This window comes from Ochotona princeps, chromosome 15 (genome assembly GCF_030435755.1).
Source record: "Ochotona princeps isolate mOchPri1 chromosome 15, mOchPri1.hap1, whole genome shotgun sequence".
NCBI lineage: Eukaryota > Metazoa > Chordata > Mammalia > Lagomorpha > Ochotonidae > Ochotona > Ochotona princeps.
In genome coordinates this window covers 31,777,490-31,793,767 of record NC_080846.1, presented here as the reverse complement: position 1 = coordinate 31,793,767, position 16,278 = coordinate 31,777,490, and the positions used below count along the sequence as shown (strand labels likewise).

Here is a 16,278-nt window from a genome sequence, read left to right as displayed (position 1 = left end):
CTCTAAAATTGTCTCCTAAAGGATTTAGCACATGGCAACATTATAAGAAAACTTCTACACTTACTTGTAGTTACACTGTCATAAAAGCTGCAGTTTTAATGATTTCTTCTGAGTTCAACAGGCTAAAATCGTAGAGAACAGAGCCAAAGTGGGGTGAGTAGACATGCTGCCAAGGGATGAGCAGACTCTGGATTTAGCAGAAAATTGGCCTCTGGTATTTACGTCTTTAAAAAAATACACAAAACAAAAATTAAAATAAAACGGTGGGCATTTGGCCTAGTGGTTAAAGTCGTAGTTCCCACAGTACTAGCACACATCAGAATGACTGAGTTTGATTTTGAGCTCAGGCTCCTGAGTCCTGTTTTCTGTGTAGACTCTGGGAGGCAGTGACAATAGAGTAATTGAGTTCCTATGGCTCCTATGAGAGACCTGAATAGGGCTCCAGCTCCTTGGTTCAGCCCCAGGACAGCTGTGGCCATTTCAGGCCTTGGAGGGGTTCAGTGATCCTGTCTCAAAGGAATGCAGCTATAAAATAAACATAGCTTTAAGTTTTTTCAATGTCTTTGATTAGTGAAGATGCTTAAAAAGGAACTCTAAATGTGCTTCTCAATTGTCTTGTTAATTTCTGTAGGAAAATAAACTGATTCCCCAGATATGACATTATTAACTTCAATGTTATTTTCTAATTCAGAGAAAATTATTTAGATAAAAACCCTTTAAAAATCATTAAAGGGTCCCTTCTCCATATTCCTATATTATTTCTTCATCATACAGAAGCTCATTGGTAATGGATTCAGATAAACTAAATACAGGGTTTTAAATGAAAATCCTGTGGAAAAATTAAAGTTATTTTTGCCCATGAGATTGTAAGCAGTAATAATAAAGATTTCGATATGATTGGAATTCTTAGAATTTGACCTATTTTATAATGGCACAAAGAAAATAAAGTTGTGAAATAATCAAATGAAATAACTTTATATTAACCACATGGTGATACATATAGTATGTGGGATAAAATACTTATTATAGTATAAAAATAAAAATCCCCTCACTTATTGTGGCCACTAGAAATTTAAAACTAACTATGCTGTTCACACCTGTGGCTTGTTTATTGTTTCTATTTTGACTGGCAAACACTGTTGGCAAAATTCTCAGCCATGGAAAAGGATCATCTTCATTACTTCTGTATTTTTTTTCTCTGGGAAACTGGAATTTTTTTAAGAATGAAAGGATGGACAGAGAGATCTCCCTTCTGCTTGCATCATTATGGTTGCTTTCCAGGATCTGCACTGACAGGAAACTAGAATCGGGTGAAGCCAGGCAGGAATTCAACCCAGGGACTCCAAATGGGCTGTGAACAGCTGAACTGACAGGCTAAACAACCACTCCATGAACTAGATTTTTTTTTTTCTTGAGGTAGGGGTTGCATTTCTAATAATAATTTTAAAAAGTTTCTTTAATTATGATAGTCAAAAAGCCTGAAATAAAAGTACCTGAATTTCTCCAAATTCAAACAGTATTCACTGATATTGTTGAATTTATCAGTTTCTGAAAACACACTGTGTAGCACCTAGTCAGTGGGCTGTTCAGTGGACTTCTTACTGGCCATCCTCACAGTACAGAATGCAGGTACCTGTCAAAGGAGGGAGTGAAGAGATCCAGTTCTAACAGTGAGTGCTTTACAACCATGACCTTGTCCCCAGCTGTCTTTGATTCTGTAAAAAATTGTCTGGCACATACTAAGTATACAGTAAACTTTGGAGGTATAATAATAGGCAAACTGCATGTAAGCTGCATTTAAGCAGGCTCCAATAGTACATTAAATATATTTACTAATTAAATCCTAAGAATATGATATACTGATGTTATTAATACAAGATAGTCTCACTGTTAATATACCAGCTAACAATTCTATAATTTTCCTGAGTATTCTGCTTCACAGTTCTAAACTCTATTCTCCTCACAAATTTAACAAAGCAGTACAATTATTGTTCAGTTTTATAAATGGGAAAAAATGAATGAAAGAAAAACAATTTTAAACATAAGCTAAACTGGGCCCGGCGGCGTGGCCTAGCGGCTAAAGTCCTCGCCTTGAAAGCCCCAGGATCCCATATGGGCGCCGGTTCTAATCCCGGCAGCTCCACTTCCCATCCAGCTCCCTGCTTGTGGCCTGGGAAAGCAGTCGAGGACGGCCCAATGCATTGGGACACTGCACCCACGTGGGAGACCTGGAAGAGGTTCCTGGTTCCCGGCTTTGGATCGGCGCTCACCGGCCCGTTGCAGCTCACTTGGGGAGTGAATCATTGGACGGAAGATCTTCCTTTCTGTCTCTCCTCCTTTGTGTATATCTGGCTGTAATAAAATGAATAAATCTTTAAAAAAAAACATAAGCTAAACTTATTTATATCTTATTTATAAAGAATATTGAATATAGGATAACAGTTCATCATTATTTTATAATACAATGGCTATTAAAGCAGCCAGAATATTGAATAGCTAGGTACTATTCAAGGCACTTGCATAAAAGAGCCCATTTAATCCTCACAGTAATCTGTGAGGGTCAGATATTGTTGCTATTCTGATTTCATAATTGAAGAAACAGAAGCACATAAGAGCTTGAATAAACTAGCCAAGGTCACAGCACAAGAACCACAGCCTGAAATTCAGATTTAGGCAGCCGACTGTATCATTTAACAGAATCATGTTTATATTATAATGCGTTTAGATTCAGATGAAATGTAGAAATTATCTAAATCTCTCAAACTGGGAAAGGAACAAATCCATTGGTTGTAATGTACATTGGATAACTGACCCATTGTAATTAATACATTCTCCTCTGCTATAATTGTTCTTTTTCAAATTTTTTCTTATTTCTAGGATTAAAATTGAACCAAACATACATTCCAACTACCAGGGTTAAAATGAAATACATGGAATTTTTTTTTTTAAATTGTGCTTATAAAAGGAATTAATTTTGCTTTTTTGTAATCTCTCTTTACTTACCAAAAAAAAAAGCTATTACCCAAATAATAACTTTGAACCAAAACTTAAAAAGTGAAGATAATTCAAAGGAATAAACACAGAGAAACAGTTAATGAGATGACTTAACTCTATGAATCTCAACAATCTATATTTACACTAACACTTACTTCCTCACTAGGCATTTAGGACTATCTGAAGTTGTCTAAAAATATTCAGTGGATAAATAACTTTAATTCAAGAAGATAGAACTTGCTTTTCATTTACTTACTCACTTAAAAGATATGAGGCCCTCTCAATGATGTATATAAAATACAGCTTTACACACATTCTCAATGATGGCAGATTAACAGTGCAAGCAACATTTTAAAGCTTGACACTTGTTGGTATACAACTATTTTATTTTTCTCCATATATAGACACCACACCTCATTTTCAATAAATAATTCCACTTTAATGGCAAAGTAATAATTTAGACTGATACAGAGGGTGCACATTTGCAAAAAAATATATGCAAGCTGGTTTACAAGCTAGAGGAACAATAAACCAATAGAAAATACATCATCCAGTTCAGTCCATTGACACCAAGTACTTATTGTTGGGGCTTTACAAAGACTACAAAACTTTTCAGATGATTTATTTCACTGTTTCTGCCTATTTACATGATATGTTACATCAAAAATGTACAAAATATAAAATGTATACAGACAAATGTTTCACAAACTAGTTTAAGTTGTAAACTAGGTGGACCTACTGGGATGTATTGCAGAAAAATCGTTTATGTTCATGTTTGGACTGTGTTCTCAAAATGGCAGGGAAAGATTAGCAATTTCTTTAGATCATGTATTATACAAGGGCAACTAGTCACTCATCCCGCTACATATATTGATGTTTCACCACAGATTGATCCATGTTTGAGGCTTCAAAGTCAGGGTGACAATTCCACGTGCATAAATTCAGTTCAGATTTCCTTGAGGGCAATAGCACCAAGTAAGGACCTACACATTTAATGACACTCTGAAAACTGCACGAATGTCTTGTGGTGTTGTCATTCTTATTGTTTTTAATAGCAACTGACCCATGGTGGTCACAGAGAGTAGCACCAATTACACATCCTAAAAGTAACACATTTTCACATGTGTAGAACAAGTCTACACGATGGCCTAGCCCTTGGGTTTTTTAGACTGAAAACCTGTCTTCTGTATGTGGTGGTAACTTCTCCAATGACTGATCAGTTTTCATGCACTTTCTTTACAGGCTGCCATGACAGGTGTACTTGCAGACAGCTTTACTTCTTCCAAAAATGAATTGGCTTCATGTGCAGTTTTGAAGCATGCTCATTCTAGCACTGATAGCTCCTGCATAGTCATAACAAGTGTAAATACAGGACAAACACATCAGATAACAACAGCTTTGAGAGTTTGCATTCTGTATTTGTTTGCAACGTACAGGGAAATCTCAGCAAGTGAAACACCTTTTAACACCAACAGGATAGAATACAATTTTGTTTTTGTTTGTGTTGATTTGTGCAAGTTTTAAAAATTATTATTTACAATACCTACCCAGTAGACTGTGCAAATCTAACCTTCCTTTACAGTATAAACGCTTCGCTTCCACAGTGACTTTCCCGCTTCAGTGTTCTTTAATGCTGAATTTCTCATGTACAACAATAGCAATCAAAACAACATGCGCCAAAACTAATTGAACAATAACAATTAAAAAAAAAAAAACCAGAATAGGGAAGGAAAGCCGAATGGTTGTGCTCATGCTGCATCTAGTGCTTCCAGCTCTGCTAGGTAAGAATTCAACATCTCCCGCCTTCTGAAACTCTTATACTTAGACCTGGGTGGAATTTAGCCACATGTCTCTTAGCTCATAAGTGACAGTCAAAGTGGGTTGCTCGGTTACTTGAATAATTGGGAGGATAGGCAAAGCAATCTATTCACAAGATAAAAATACTGCTCTTTCTCCTATCCATTTCTTCGAAAAATAAAAAAAAAATAAAAGAAAGATATACGAGAGAGATGAGGCTACTGCGTTGGATTGAAGTTGCTTGATTGCAAATGAAAAGATGGTGGAAATTACCAATGGTTTAGGATTTAAACCAACTGTTAAACTGTTGTAGAAATCTGTTTTAAGGCAGTGAGACAGCACCATAGGAAATGTTCCTTCTTTCACTGAAAAGGCTCAAACAAAATAAAGCCCTAAAAAAGCCTTCTGTCATTGTTGACTAATAATTGTTATAAAACTCTTGTTAAGGGAGCAGGCAGGTGGTTTAAAAAGACCACTGTGGTAAAAATAACCTTATAAAACCTGTGACTTACACACTAAAAAGTTGGTGGAGTGCATCATGAGAACATGGCAGTTAGAATTAAATTGGCACTTCTCCAGATTGCTGCAGTAGTGTTATCCTGGTGGTGGCACAATTCCATTTGTGCTTTTGGAGGACTGACCTCTCGGATTCATTTTGGAATGGGGTGAGCACACAACACAAACACTACTGGAGCCCTGTGACCAGCACCATGTGGCACAAAGGAGGTTGGAGGGATCAGAAGAACGGACCCTGCCTGGGGAGAACAACTCCTCAGAAGAAACAAAAGGAAATAACAAAACAAAAAAAAAGTCTGCATTGTAAACTTCTACAGAGGAGGAAAATAAACTCCAGTTTGGCTATCTCATGTGCCATCTATTCAGTTGCCCTGTTGCGAGGGTCCTTTCCAGTTGAGTAATGGAGCCTTTGGTAACTCCATGGATACAAAAATGCCTAGAAATAAAATCAAGTTAAACTTCTGTTGAAATTTAGCAACTTGGCATGTCAGACTTAGTTCTTGCTGCCTCCTTGGGGACCGCCAGGCCTCTGAGTCAGAGCCCTTGACGGGGTGCTTTCATACTGGCAGTGGTTTAGTGAAAATACCTATCTTTTAAACATTTTTCTTTTCTTTTCCTTTTTTTTTTTTTTTTTAAACAGAGTCTCTTCCCCTGACTTTTTTTCACCCTCTAGAGGGTAGATTCAACAGATGAATCCAAAATGTCTTCATGGTGGCTGGTGGTATCGCTGTCGCAGCTTTGTGTGCCCGGGGAATTGGCTGCTTCTTGGAGCTTCATTAGCATATTCATCTGAAGAGAGGAAAAGAGACATGGATGTAGGCAGCGTGTACTGAGTAAGCCAGTCCCATCACAGAGCCCTGAGCCACACGCAGGAGCCCCCTCATGCCAGCCAAAAGCATTGTGAAGAACAATTTTCAATTTTCACCCATCGCCCGTGGCTCTTCGACTATTTCTCCAAAACATGACTATAACGCTGAGCCATAAGGACAGAAAAGGGGCCTGCTGATAACTCTTTTTATTTGAGGGTTGTCAATGAATACTGCTCCAGCAGGGAGACTGGAAAGGAAACTGTATCACAGCTGGACATCTGGGTCCGTGGCTGCAGAGTTCGCCAAGCATCTCAGATTTTTGGCTGGAGAAACTGTAAGCACTGAATGGCAACTGGAAGTCGTGAATGTTCCTACGGACACAGGCGCGCACACAGGCTTGCGCACACAGTCCCTGGAGGGCAGCAAGAGGGGGAGGGTGTGGAAGAAAGCCAGCTGCCGTGCACAGCACACCATCTGCTGTTTAGGAATTGACCTCGAGAGGAGGTGACTGAATGAAGCAGACCGTGAGCATGTGCAAAGGGAGAAACAGAGAATCACTGTCAAGTTTCTGTTGTTGTTAGATCTTAGGTTGAAATATGATTGATCTATCACTGAAAACAGAAACCACCTCCTGCAACCAGAGTGGCTGTCTTCAGTCTCTCAACCTTGCAGGAGGGCGGAGGATGGTGAGCGTTGTCCTAGTGAAAATGAGCTTTGCATAAAAGCACCTGGGCAGACAGGCAGCTCTTCCAGGTATTATGAAATATAAGGCAGTCACGTTCCTTGAATTTTGATAGATCTGCAGAACCATTGTTAGAGATGGGAACTTAAAAGCGGATGTTTAAAAGCAAACTGCGGATAAATGGTTCAGTGATTGTAAAAGACACAGAAAAATGCTTGTGTATCTTCATGCAGACAGAAGACTTGTTTTCTTATCAAGGTTTCTATAAACTGTAATAATATATATGGGTATTGCCTAGTGTAAAGTAATTTCATGATTTTAAAAAGTAATAAAGTTGTTCTTTGTTTCCAACTTAGATGAACAGAAAGGAATCTAAGGATTCTTTATTATTGCTAGGCTATGCATGCTGGGTGCTCAATGAAAACCGTGTGTTCAATAAACACTCATGAAATAAATGACACCCTGGTAATCGCCAATTTCAGCAACAATGCCTTTCTGACAAAAATGCAACAGTCACAGCATAATTTGCAATGATGTTCATCATTTTCTGACAAGACAATTATTTCCAAACCAATTTTCAGACTCACTCTGAAAGTAGGCAGTCAGCTACATAAGGCCATAAAATGAAAGAATTTGATGACAATCTTTAAAATATGAAACCAAAAAATCAACAGTTTTTTCTCCTCTCTTTCTCTCTCCGTTTACACAGATGCACATAGCCACACATACTGTGCATACATGCGCTTTCCTGTGCCACGCCCCTATGTCTTTCACCAGGCCAAATTTTACTAGATTCAGGCACTTGTGTGAACCTGACGTTTAAAACATAATGAAGTCTCAAGCACTCTCATTATTTATTGACAAATAGTTAATGAGGTCTTTAAAAAGAGTATGATTACATCTTAAGCACAGATATTTTAAATCATCTGAATGTTGAGTGTTATGAAAGCTGTATGATGTAAAATTGTATTATTTAAACTTTAATTTTGATATCTCATAGGAGATAAATTACCTAAGTTTTAACATTCATATCTGCAGTCAGTATATAAGATTTTCTTTGCCTTCTCATATTATTGCTTTGCACACTTAAATGAAGAGGAAGATGAGGCCACACATGAGTCAGCATTGTTGTGGTAGATCATAATCCTCTGTAAGACCACTGTTTGTTTCCCATAGTCATAAACATAATGTCTAAAATTTCCAACTCTTCAGTCGGGTCTGCATCATCTTTCTACTTGCAATTCTGCTAGTTTCCAAATCTTCCTCCTGCTGCCATCAGTTCTTTCTCCACACTGCTACCCAGGTAATCTTTAGTAATTTAGCAATTGCAAATTTAATTAGGTAAACCCCTGGTCAACAACCTTTGGGAATGCTCTATAATTTGGGTGGTCAAGTTGTAACATCCTCCAAAGATAAACAAGGCTCAGCATGATTTAGCAATTGTACACTTCCATAGCTTTAATTCCTCCTACCGACTTGTACCAGAGCTCACTAAATGTGTTTTACTTTTCTATAACATTTCAAATGCTATTCTCTGAATTTTGAACATGTCCTTTAGACTCAAATGTTGACATCCTCTTCATTCTTCATGCCCCACTCACACATCTTTCGGCAGAATTCTCCTAATTATCTCTTCATTGAACAGACAACATTACCTGACATGTATCTGTCTCATTACTGTATAGCAGTTTATACATGACTGTGGGCTCACTGAGATGAAACACAGCATCTTGTTTTATGTCCTGATCATCAGTCTTAGCACCAAGTACAAAAGCATTAAAATTGTTGATGATGAGCACACATTTTAAGAAATACAATGTGAGATTTGTCAAAATCATGCATCCTTGTTTAGATTCAAAATAAAGGATTTCTGACATTAGCATATTTCCCCTAAAATTTCTTATTTATCCTGAATTTCAAATACAGTTTTGCCTTATGTCAGTGAGTCAAAAAAGCAGACAGAACATTTATTTCTCTACCAGAATGTGCTACATATTTGTTTTCATTTTTTTTGTCTTGCAGCATGTAAGATAACATAAATTGTTATTTCTTAAGACGTTTAGAAAAAGCAGCAGATTAGGAAACAGGAATTACTTTATTCCAATTATCATAACAGAATAGGAAATCCTGAATTTCCTTCCTTTACCAGAAGACAAAAGCATTCAGAACTGGCAGTGGGTGGAAAGACGAAATGCTAAGTCGACTTGGAATGTAAGAAAAGGAAAATTTAGAGCATTTCTTAAGGATTTTTATTTGCTATTGATTCACCGTTAAAAGCAATCTTATGAATATGTTTCCTCATGTGAAGCAACTATTGTATACTAAAACTGCAAAAGTAGAAATCATGAAATTTATAGTAGATTAAATCAGTTAAAATTGAGGTTAAAATTTACATTTATGAATTACATTATGATCACTCTATCAGAAATTAGTAGTGTATTATTACAATTATGCTATAGTCAAATCAGTTCTACCACAAGCAATGATTTCACCTAGCCAGTTTCCACATTAGAGAATTATAACCCTGGGCTCCTGATGAATTTATAGATTGGAACAAATATCTTACAGAGGGGATCCATCAACTCTCAGCAGATCTTCATATATACTTCAATATCTATATGGAAATATTTAAATAGTATGAAATTTTTTTTCCTGGAGAAAAGAATCTTGATACTTTACGGGATTTCACACATGTAATTCCCAAAATGGTAAGAATGAATATCTAATATGATAATGACACAAATGGGTTTTATTGTTAAAATATCAATTCACTTTATATTTTTGGATAGTCATAGGTTATCATTTTTAATCACCGCTTTGTATGTTAGGAGCGTAATGGCCTTGAATCGACAATCTTTTATTTCATTATTGGTTATATAAACACAGTAACCCTTTTAATTATAGTGTGGTAACAAATATGCTATACTTGATACCAATACATAAAAAAGTACTATATAAAAAATAAAATATAATACATAAAAGTAGTCTTTCATGAATGATATAATGTACTTAATATTTTAATAATTTTTAGATTTTGGAATTTTATTGATTTTTATTAAAATTATTCTAGTATTTTAAAAACTAAACTATACATGATTAAAAGTTCAGCAAAGTAAGGAGAAAAAAAATCCAGTTAATTTTCAGGTCAGTTTATTTCTCTCTACTGTAGAACAGAAGACAAATTCTGTGTTTCATCTGGCTGGCTGACATGTATAAAATATTCTTTCGTTCTCCAAGTATAAAATGGATTTTATTCTTTTTTGATATTTCACTTCAGAACAAAATTTCAATTTCCTCTTAAACATCTATTGAACTGAATCAAGATATTTTAAATTTTTTCATCTATTTCATGATTTACATGATAATGAGAAAAAGTGGGATCCTAGATTTCAAACTGGTTTGTTTCTTGACTACTTTTTACCATACAAATTTACAAATTTGGTCTACATTTAAAAAATTTTGATCATTGTAATAAAGTAAAATCTGGGTGTCAGGACAGTTCCAAACAAGATCCAGGACTATTAATGCCTTTGGTTTAAATTGATACATGATCATGACCATAGTCTAGTATGACTTACCAAGAAAAAAAATCAAACATCAGGTTCTTACCAGGGGATCTCCTTCTGTGTCAGTGTGTGGAATGTGCTTTGAGGTTGTGGCTTCTTTAGTGGACGTGCAGCCCTCATACCCGACATCTTCAGGGCGCAACTGAAGTAATGCTGGGCTCTCCTGAGGGAGGGATGCTGAGTTCCATGGGTATGTGTCCAGCACCCACTTTGAAGGATCTTCCCATGGTGCACGTTTTCCGTACATCTAAAAGTCAATCACATAGGTTTAAAATACAAAATACAATTTTCTTGGTAAACAAGGTGATATTAATTCAATCTTTCTATGGCACATTGAATTCTTATATTAGGATCTCAAGGAATTAAGCACCAGTATACATTTTCCTGATTTTAAACATGTATTTTTCTATGTAGCTCAATTTAAACCTGGTTAGGCCAAACAAGACTGAACACTTGGGTATATGATTAGCATTTGGGAGAGGGTATGAGTAAGATTTAATATAAATATATGCAGAAATGACCTCCCACACAAGTCCTTATTAGCAATTTCACAAAGAGAAAACTCAAAACATAAAAATTCTACTTATGGAGGATTGAAAAGAATGTCTACGCTTAACACTAAAGAGTTCTCTACTGAAAAGCACTTTAAAAAGATAAGTGACAGTAAAGACAGTTCTTTTAATTAACTCTACTGAACTCTATTCTGATTGAATCAGAATGATTTCTCTGATTATCATTTTCTTCTGAAAAAACTCTTCCAATAATGTTATACAAAACATTGAAGAATATAGTTACCCAAAGACAGGTAAAAGGAATCACAAGAGACATTCACCTAAAAAGAATGATATTCAATGTTCATGGATTGGAAGAATCAATATTATTAAAATGTCTATATTACATAAAACAATCTATCTACTCAAAGAAATTGCCACTAAAATGTCAATGATGTATTTATAGCCTAAGAGAGCAAAGCCCTAAAAATCACTTGGAGCCAAAAAAGACCCAAAACAACCAATGAAAATTTGAGCTAAAAATATTTATGATGCTGATAATGATAACACCACTAAAGGTGGAGGAATCACAATACCTAACCTCAAAGAATACTACAAAATGATAATATTTAAAGGGGCATTATATTGGCATGAAAACCGACACACAGATAAACAAAACAGCAGACAAAATCCACATATCAATTCATACATAGCCAATAAGGTTTGACAGTTACTGAGAAGGTACAGTGGAAAAACGCTAATATTTTCAGTCAATGGTACTGGCAAACCTGGTTATATACATACAGAAAATGAAACTGCCTCCTTACCTCTCATCATCTCACAAAAACCGGTTCAATGTGGTGAGCGTCATGTGCAAACTCACATTGCTATCTCAAATTTTTTTGCTTTGTGAATTTATAATTAAAATGAAAAAAGATGAGTTAGAGCCATAAAGTTAAAAAATGAAACTATGAAACTGTTGGAACAAAGAAGAGGAGCAAAACCATAAGACAATGTTGTAGGGTGTAGGCAATGAGTTTTTGGAATATGACCCAAAAGCACAGGTAACAAAATCAAAACGAGACATCTTAAATTCTCTCAAACTCAGCAGCTTCTGCAGAGCATGGAAAACAGAATGAAGAGATATTTGACAGAAAAAAATGTGCAAGCTACTCCTCTTTTATCCAGAATATAAAAGAAACTCAAAAAACTCAATTAAAAAACTACAAAAATTAACTAAGAAATGGGAAAAGAAGCTGAGCAGACATTTATCAAGAGAAGAAACACAAATATCCAATGAATGTGTGCATAAATACTAAATACAATGAATTATGAAAGAAAATTTTCTAAGGAAAAAATTTAAAGACTGATATGGCAACGGTGGTGGAGGAGGTGGAGGAGGGGGAATGATTCCTAACTTTACTAATAGTTTTTTTTTTAAAGATTTATATATTTCATTGGAAAGCCAGATCTACAGAGAGAAGGAGATACAAGACAGATCTTCCATCTGCTGGTTCATTCTCCAAGTGGCTGAGCCAATCCAGAGCCAGGAGCCAGGAACCTCCTCCCAGGTCTACCACATGGGTACAGGTTCCCAAAGCTGTGGCCATCCTCTTTCCCAGGGCACAAGCAGGAAGACGGAAAGGAAGTGGAGTAGCTGGCATATGAACCAGTGCCCATGTGGGATCCCGGCACATGAAAGGCAAGGACTTTAGCTACTAGGCTACGATGCCAGATAATTAATAGTTTTTAAGCTAGAAATAAAGTTCAATAAAAACTGGAAGGGACATATCAAACAGATGGACTGACGAGACTTTGTAAAAATGTGTAAGACCACTAAGGGCACAGAAAGAAAAGTGAAAATTAAGAGAAGGCAGTAGGAAAGAGTTTTCTCTAGGGTATCTCCCCATGAAAACTCTACCAAGGAACATCCTGGTTGCCAGGGGCACATTTCATCTTGCACAAAACAAGGTGGTTTGGTTGATGGATAGGTGTGTTTGGCTGTGGTTCAAACAATGAGATGCAAGCAAGATTTGGACACTGACACTTCGACTTCTTTTTTTTTTTTTTTTTACATTTCCTCTGGAGAAGTAATGTGTAGATTTTCAGGATTGTCTACACATTTGGATTTTACATTCTGATGTTGTCGACTTAAACAGGCTGTCATGGCAGAGAGAACAAGATTTATTTTTTAATTATCTTATAGAAGAAATTTATACTTACTTGACAGCCTACTTTACAGAAGACACAAATACAGCTTCTTTTACAATTTAATTAATTGAAGGAAAACAGGTAATTATTTGAATACCAGATTATATGCAAATGAAAGAATCTTAGAGTCTAAACTACCATGATAATTCAGACTCAACTGATATCAGTCTCTTAAGGAACAACCTGGGACAGCAAATTTGGAAGTGACCAATGACAAACTAAATGGGCCCAATTTCCTATTTTTAAAAAACAGAAAAAAAAAAAGAAATCTAACTTTCCATGATTAGAGACACTGCTAGCATTTCCAGCCTTCTTTAAAAATACTTCTTAATTTTTTTTTCAATTAAGTATGTCATTTCAGCGCTACCCAACTCTGCTTCCCAATCTCTTCTTCCTATTCAAGGCCCTTCATTTCCATAGCTCCAAGGAGTTACCCATGACATCACTAAATCATGTACTGCTTGCTCCTCCAGAATGCATGTGAAGAGCAGACCGGGAACACTTTCTACTGATGGAAATGTTAGGGCCTAACACTGCTTTTGACAGTATCCAAGGACACTCAGTACAGAACTTTTCCTTTTATCCCCATCCTAACTGATCCACCCACCTTCTTATTGTGGTTGATTCATCTCTCATAATAACCTGTAACTAAACATCTATAACAGGAAATTTGAGATATTTCCATCTCTCTCTAAACATAATTTTGAAGTCTCCTTCACTTTCAGTTTGAGATTGGTTATTATTTCAGTCATTACAATTTTTCCTAAATCTAAGTCTTACAGAATCATAATTCTCAGAATAGAATTTTACAAGTCATACTGATACAAATATAAATATTAATGTATACATCTTTTAAAAATGAATATAAGGAAGCTAAGATATTTCATGTATTATTGCTTTGAAGTTTTTAAAAAAGCTTTCTCCTTTTTGTTTATCTGTCATTGAGGAATATAAAATAAGGAGAATTTCATACATAAAGACTTGGCATAGGTATTTGGCTTCGTGCGTAAGACCCAAGTTTAGGATACCCACATGGACTACCTGGGTTTAATTTTAGCTCTGCTCTGAATTTTACTTTTCTGTTAGCGTGCACCCTGGCAGGCAGCAGTAGTGGCTCAGGTAGTTGAATTCTCCTGTCTACCCACCTGCCTACCTTAAATGGGTTCCCTGCTCTCAGTAGCAGTCTGGCCCAGCCACCCCAGCCACTGTGGGCACATGAGGAGTCTGAATGGGAGCTCTTTCTCTCTAACTTAGAAGAAAAAAATTAGAAACATCTGAATTTTTATAAAACTGAAATCTGCATGTAGATACTTAAATATTAGTTTTAAATTAGAATTTCTGAACTATTATACATGAATGCTTATAAAATGTATATTTTGGGTACAAATAACCAAAACTGAGATACTCGATTTTATCCTAGAGAGTGTAACAGTTTTTACTAGAAACTTGAAATTCTGTATTATAGCAGAAAAGTGAAAAATCATTGGTATAATTTTTATCTAAACTTTTAACATAAATTTGTATTTTTTTAGTCTGTAGTGGAACTCACTGACAGCATTCTTTAAACCTTAACTTAACAGGTTCAGAGCATCTTCACAATGTTTGTGATGATCACTAACATTATTATGATAGTTATGTCATTTAACTAGATGAAGAGAGGTTGATAATAAAAGGGAATGAAAGAAAAAATAGATAATCAATTTTATGGATAGCAAATTTAGGCTTGACAAAATATTCCAGATGAACGAATGTGAAAAACATAAGTCTTAATTCTAGTAGCAGTGTGAAAAACCAGAAATAGAGATGACTATATAAAAATTGCCTACACTTTGAATTATTGAAAACAAGACTAGATTCTTCCTCAATAAGTTGGGTACTTATGTAACACAAACCTTACAATTTTATAAATCTGCAGGCTCATAAACCTTTAGGTCCAATTTAAGGCAATTCAAGACCAATGGAAAAGGAATACTGTTTTGTGAAGGAAACAGGGTTTTTCTTTTTTGGTTAACAATTAACAGAAGGATTGGTTGCAGGGCCTCATGATGGAAGGTCAATGAGAGAAGCAACAGAAATGCTGGTAAAACAAAATGTCAACAATAACTAACACCCAAGAACTTAGACTACTGCCTCAGAAATAGTAAAGAGTTTTATAAATTATATTTAAAGCATAATGAAGCATAGTAAAAGCAGAGACTCTATGAGTAAAAGCTATTTTTTGAAAAATTATGTGCTACTGGCATAAATCGCCAAGACACATGTGAATGTGACCAAGTCTTAAAATGTACAACTGTGATTAACAAGCTATTTAGTTACAACAGACAGTAAATAACCATAGCAACACATGTGTTGTTAAATGTACTGCTGTGGGGTTACTGCCTTTTCCTTTTGTTGAATGTTTGTTCTTAGAACAGGCAAAGGCATTATATACAGTTATTATTTAAATTTTTATCATTCTATCTATAGAGTTCTTTTGCAAGAAATACCCAGAGAAATGAACACTTTTCGCTTTTAAAAGAATGACTGTCTTGTAAACAGTAATGAAAACTGGGTGCTGTACCTGAAGACCTTCTCTTACTGCTTCCAAAATATAAGGTACCAAAGAGTAGTTCCAGAGGTCCATGAACCACACGCGAGAGCCTTCCACATCCATAGGGCAAGGAAGGAAGAGGCGAGGACCTGAGAAGAAACAAATAACAGGCCACGTTTGAGAAGCATTCTAGTTAATAGTCCAAATATACATTTAATTATCACATTAGGATATTTCATTTATTTCCTGCATATTTATTAAGAAACTATCATGTTAGCCAGCTGGATTATTGTAACTGTAACTTTACTGAAAACCCAGCCTCTCCCTTTTTACAATTCTCCTATCTTTTTACAATAAAATATGAATTTTAAAAACTGTATATAAAATTAGGAGTTATCATAAATGTGATAAACCAGTCAACTAATTTCACCAATGATAACACTGTGCTGAAATGAACCAGTGAGTATGAAATATATTAATACTAGTGGGTTTCAGACTTAGCAGATATTTTGACTCCAGGCAGAATTCATTCTTACAGTCTACCACAATTAGAAAGGGGCTTCTATGCATGCATCTTAAAGAGGAAGACAATGACAAACATTTTTATGACAACTAGTAAAAATAACTCAAATACTTTTATCTTCACAAAAATACAAAACACATAAACCATCTACTACACAAA

The 16,278-nt window shown here is 35.6% G+C and overlaps 1 protein-coding gene across 3 annotated transcripts in view; it reads right to left on the bottom strand.

The window, feature by feature from the left end:
• Positions 1–3,421: 3,421 nt before the first annotated feature.
• NAV3 (neuron navigator 3) overlaps positions 3,422–16,278 on the bottom strand; it is a 727,630-nt gene continuing 714,773 nt past the window's right edge. For all 3 annotated transcript variants that reach the window (XM_058673421.1, XM_058673422.1, XM_058673423.1), the window contains 3 exons: positions 15,627–15,745; positions 10,408–10,611; positions 3,422–6,096 (listed from right to left, as the gene is read on the bottom strand). In XM_058673421.1, coding sequence (XP_058529404.1) covers positions 5,977–6,096; positions 10,408–10,611; positions 15,627–15,745 — 443 coding nt within the window. In that variant the 3' untranslated portion in view covers positions 3,422–5,976. The remainder of the gene's footprint in view (positions 6,097–10,407; positions 10,612–15,626; positions 15,746–16,278) is intronic.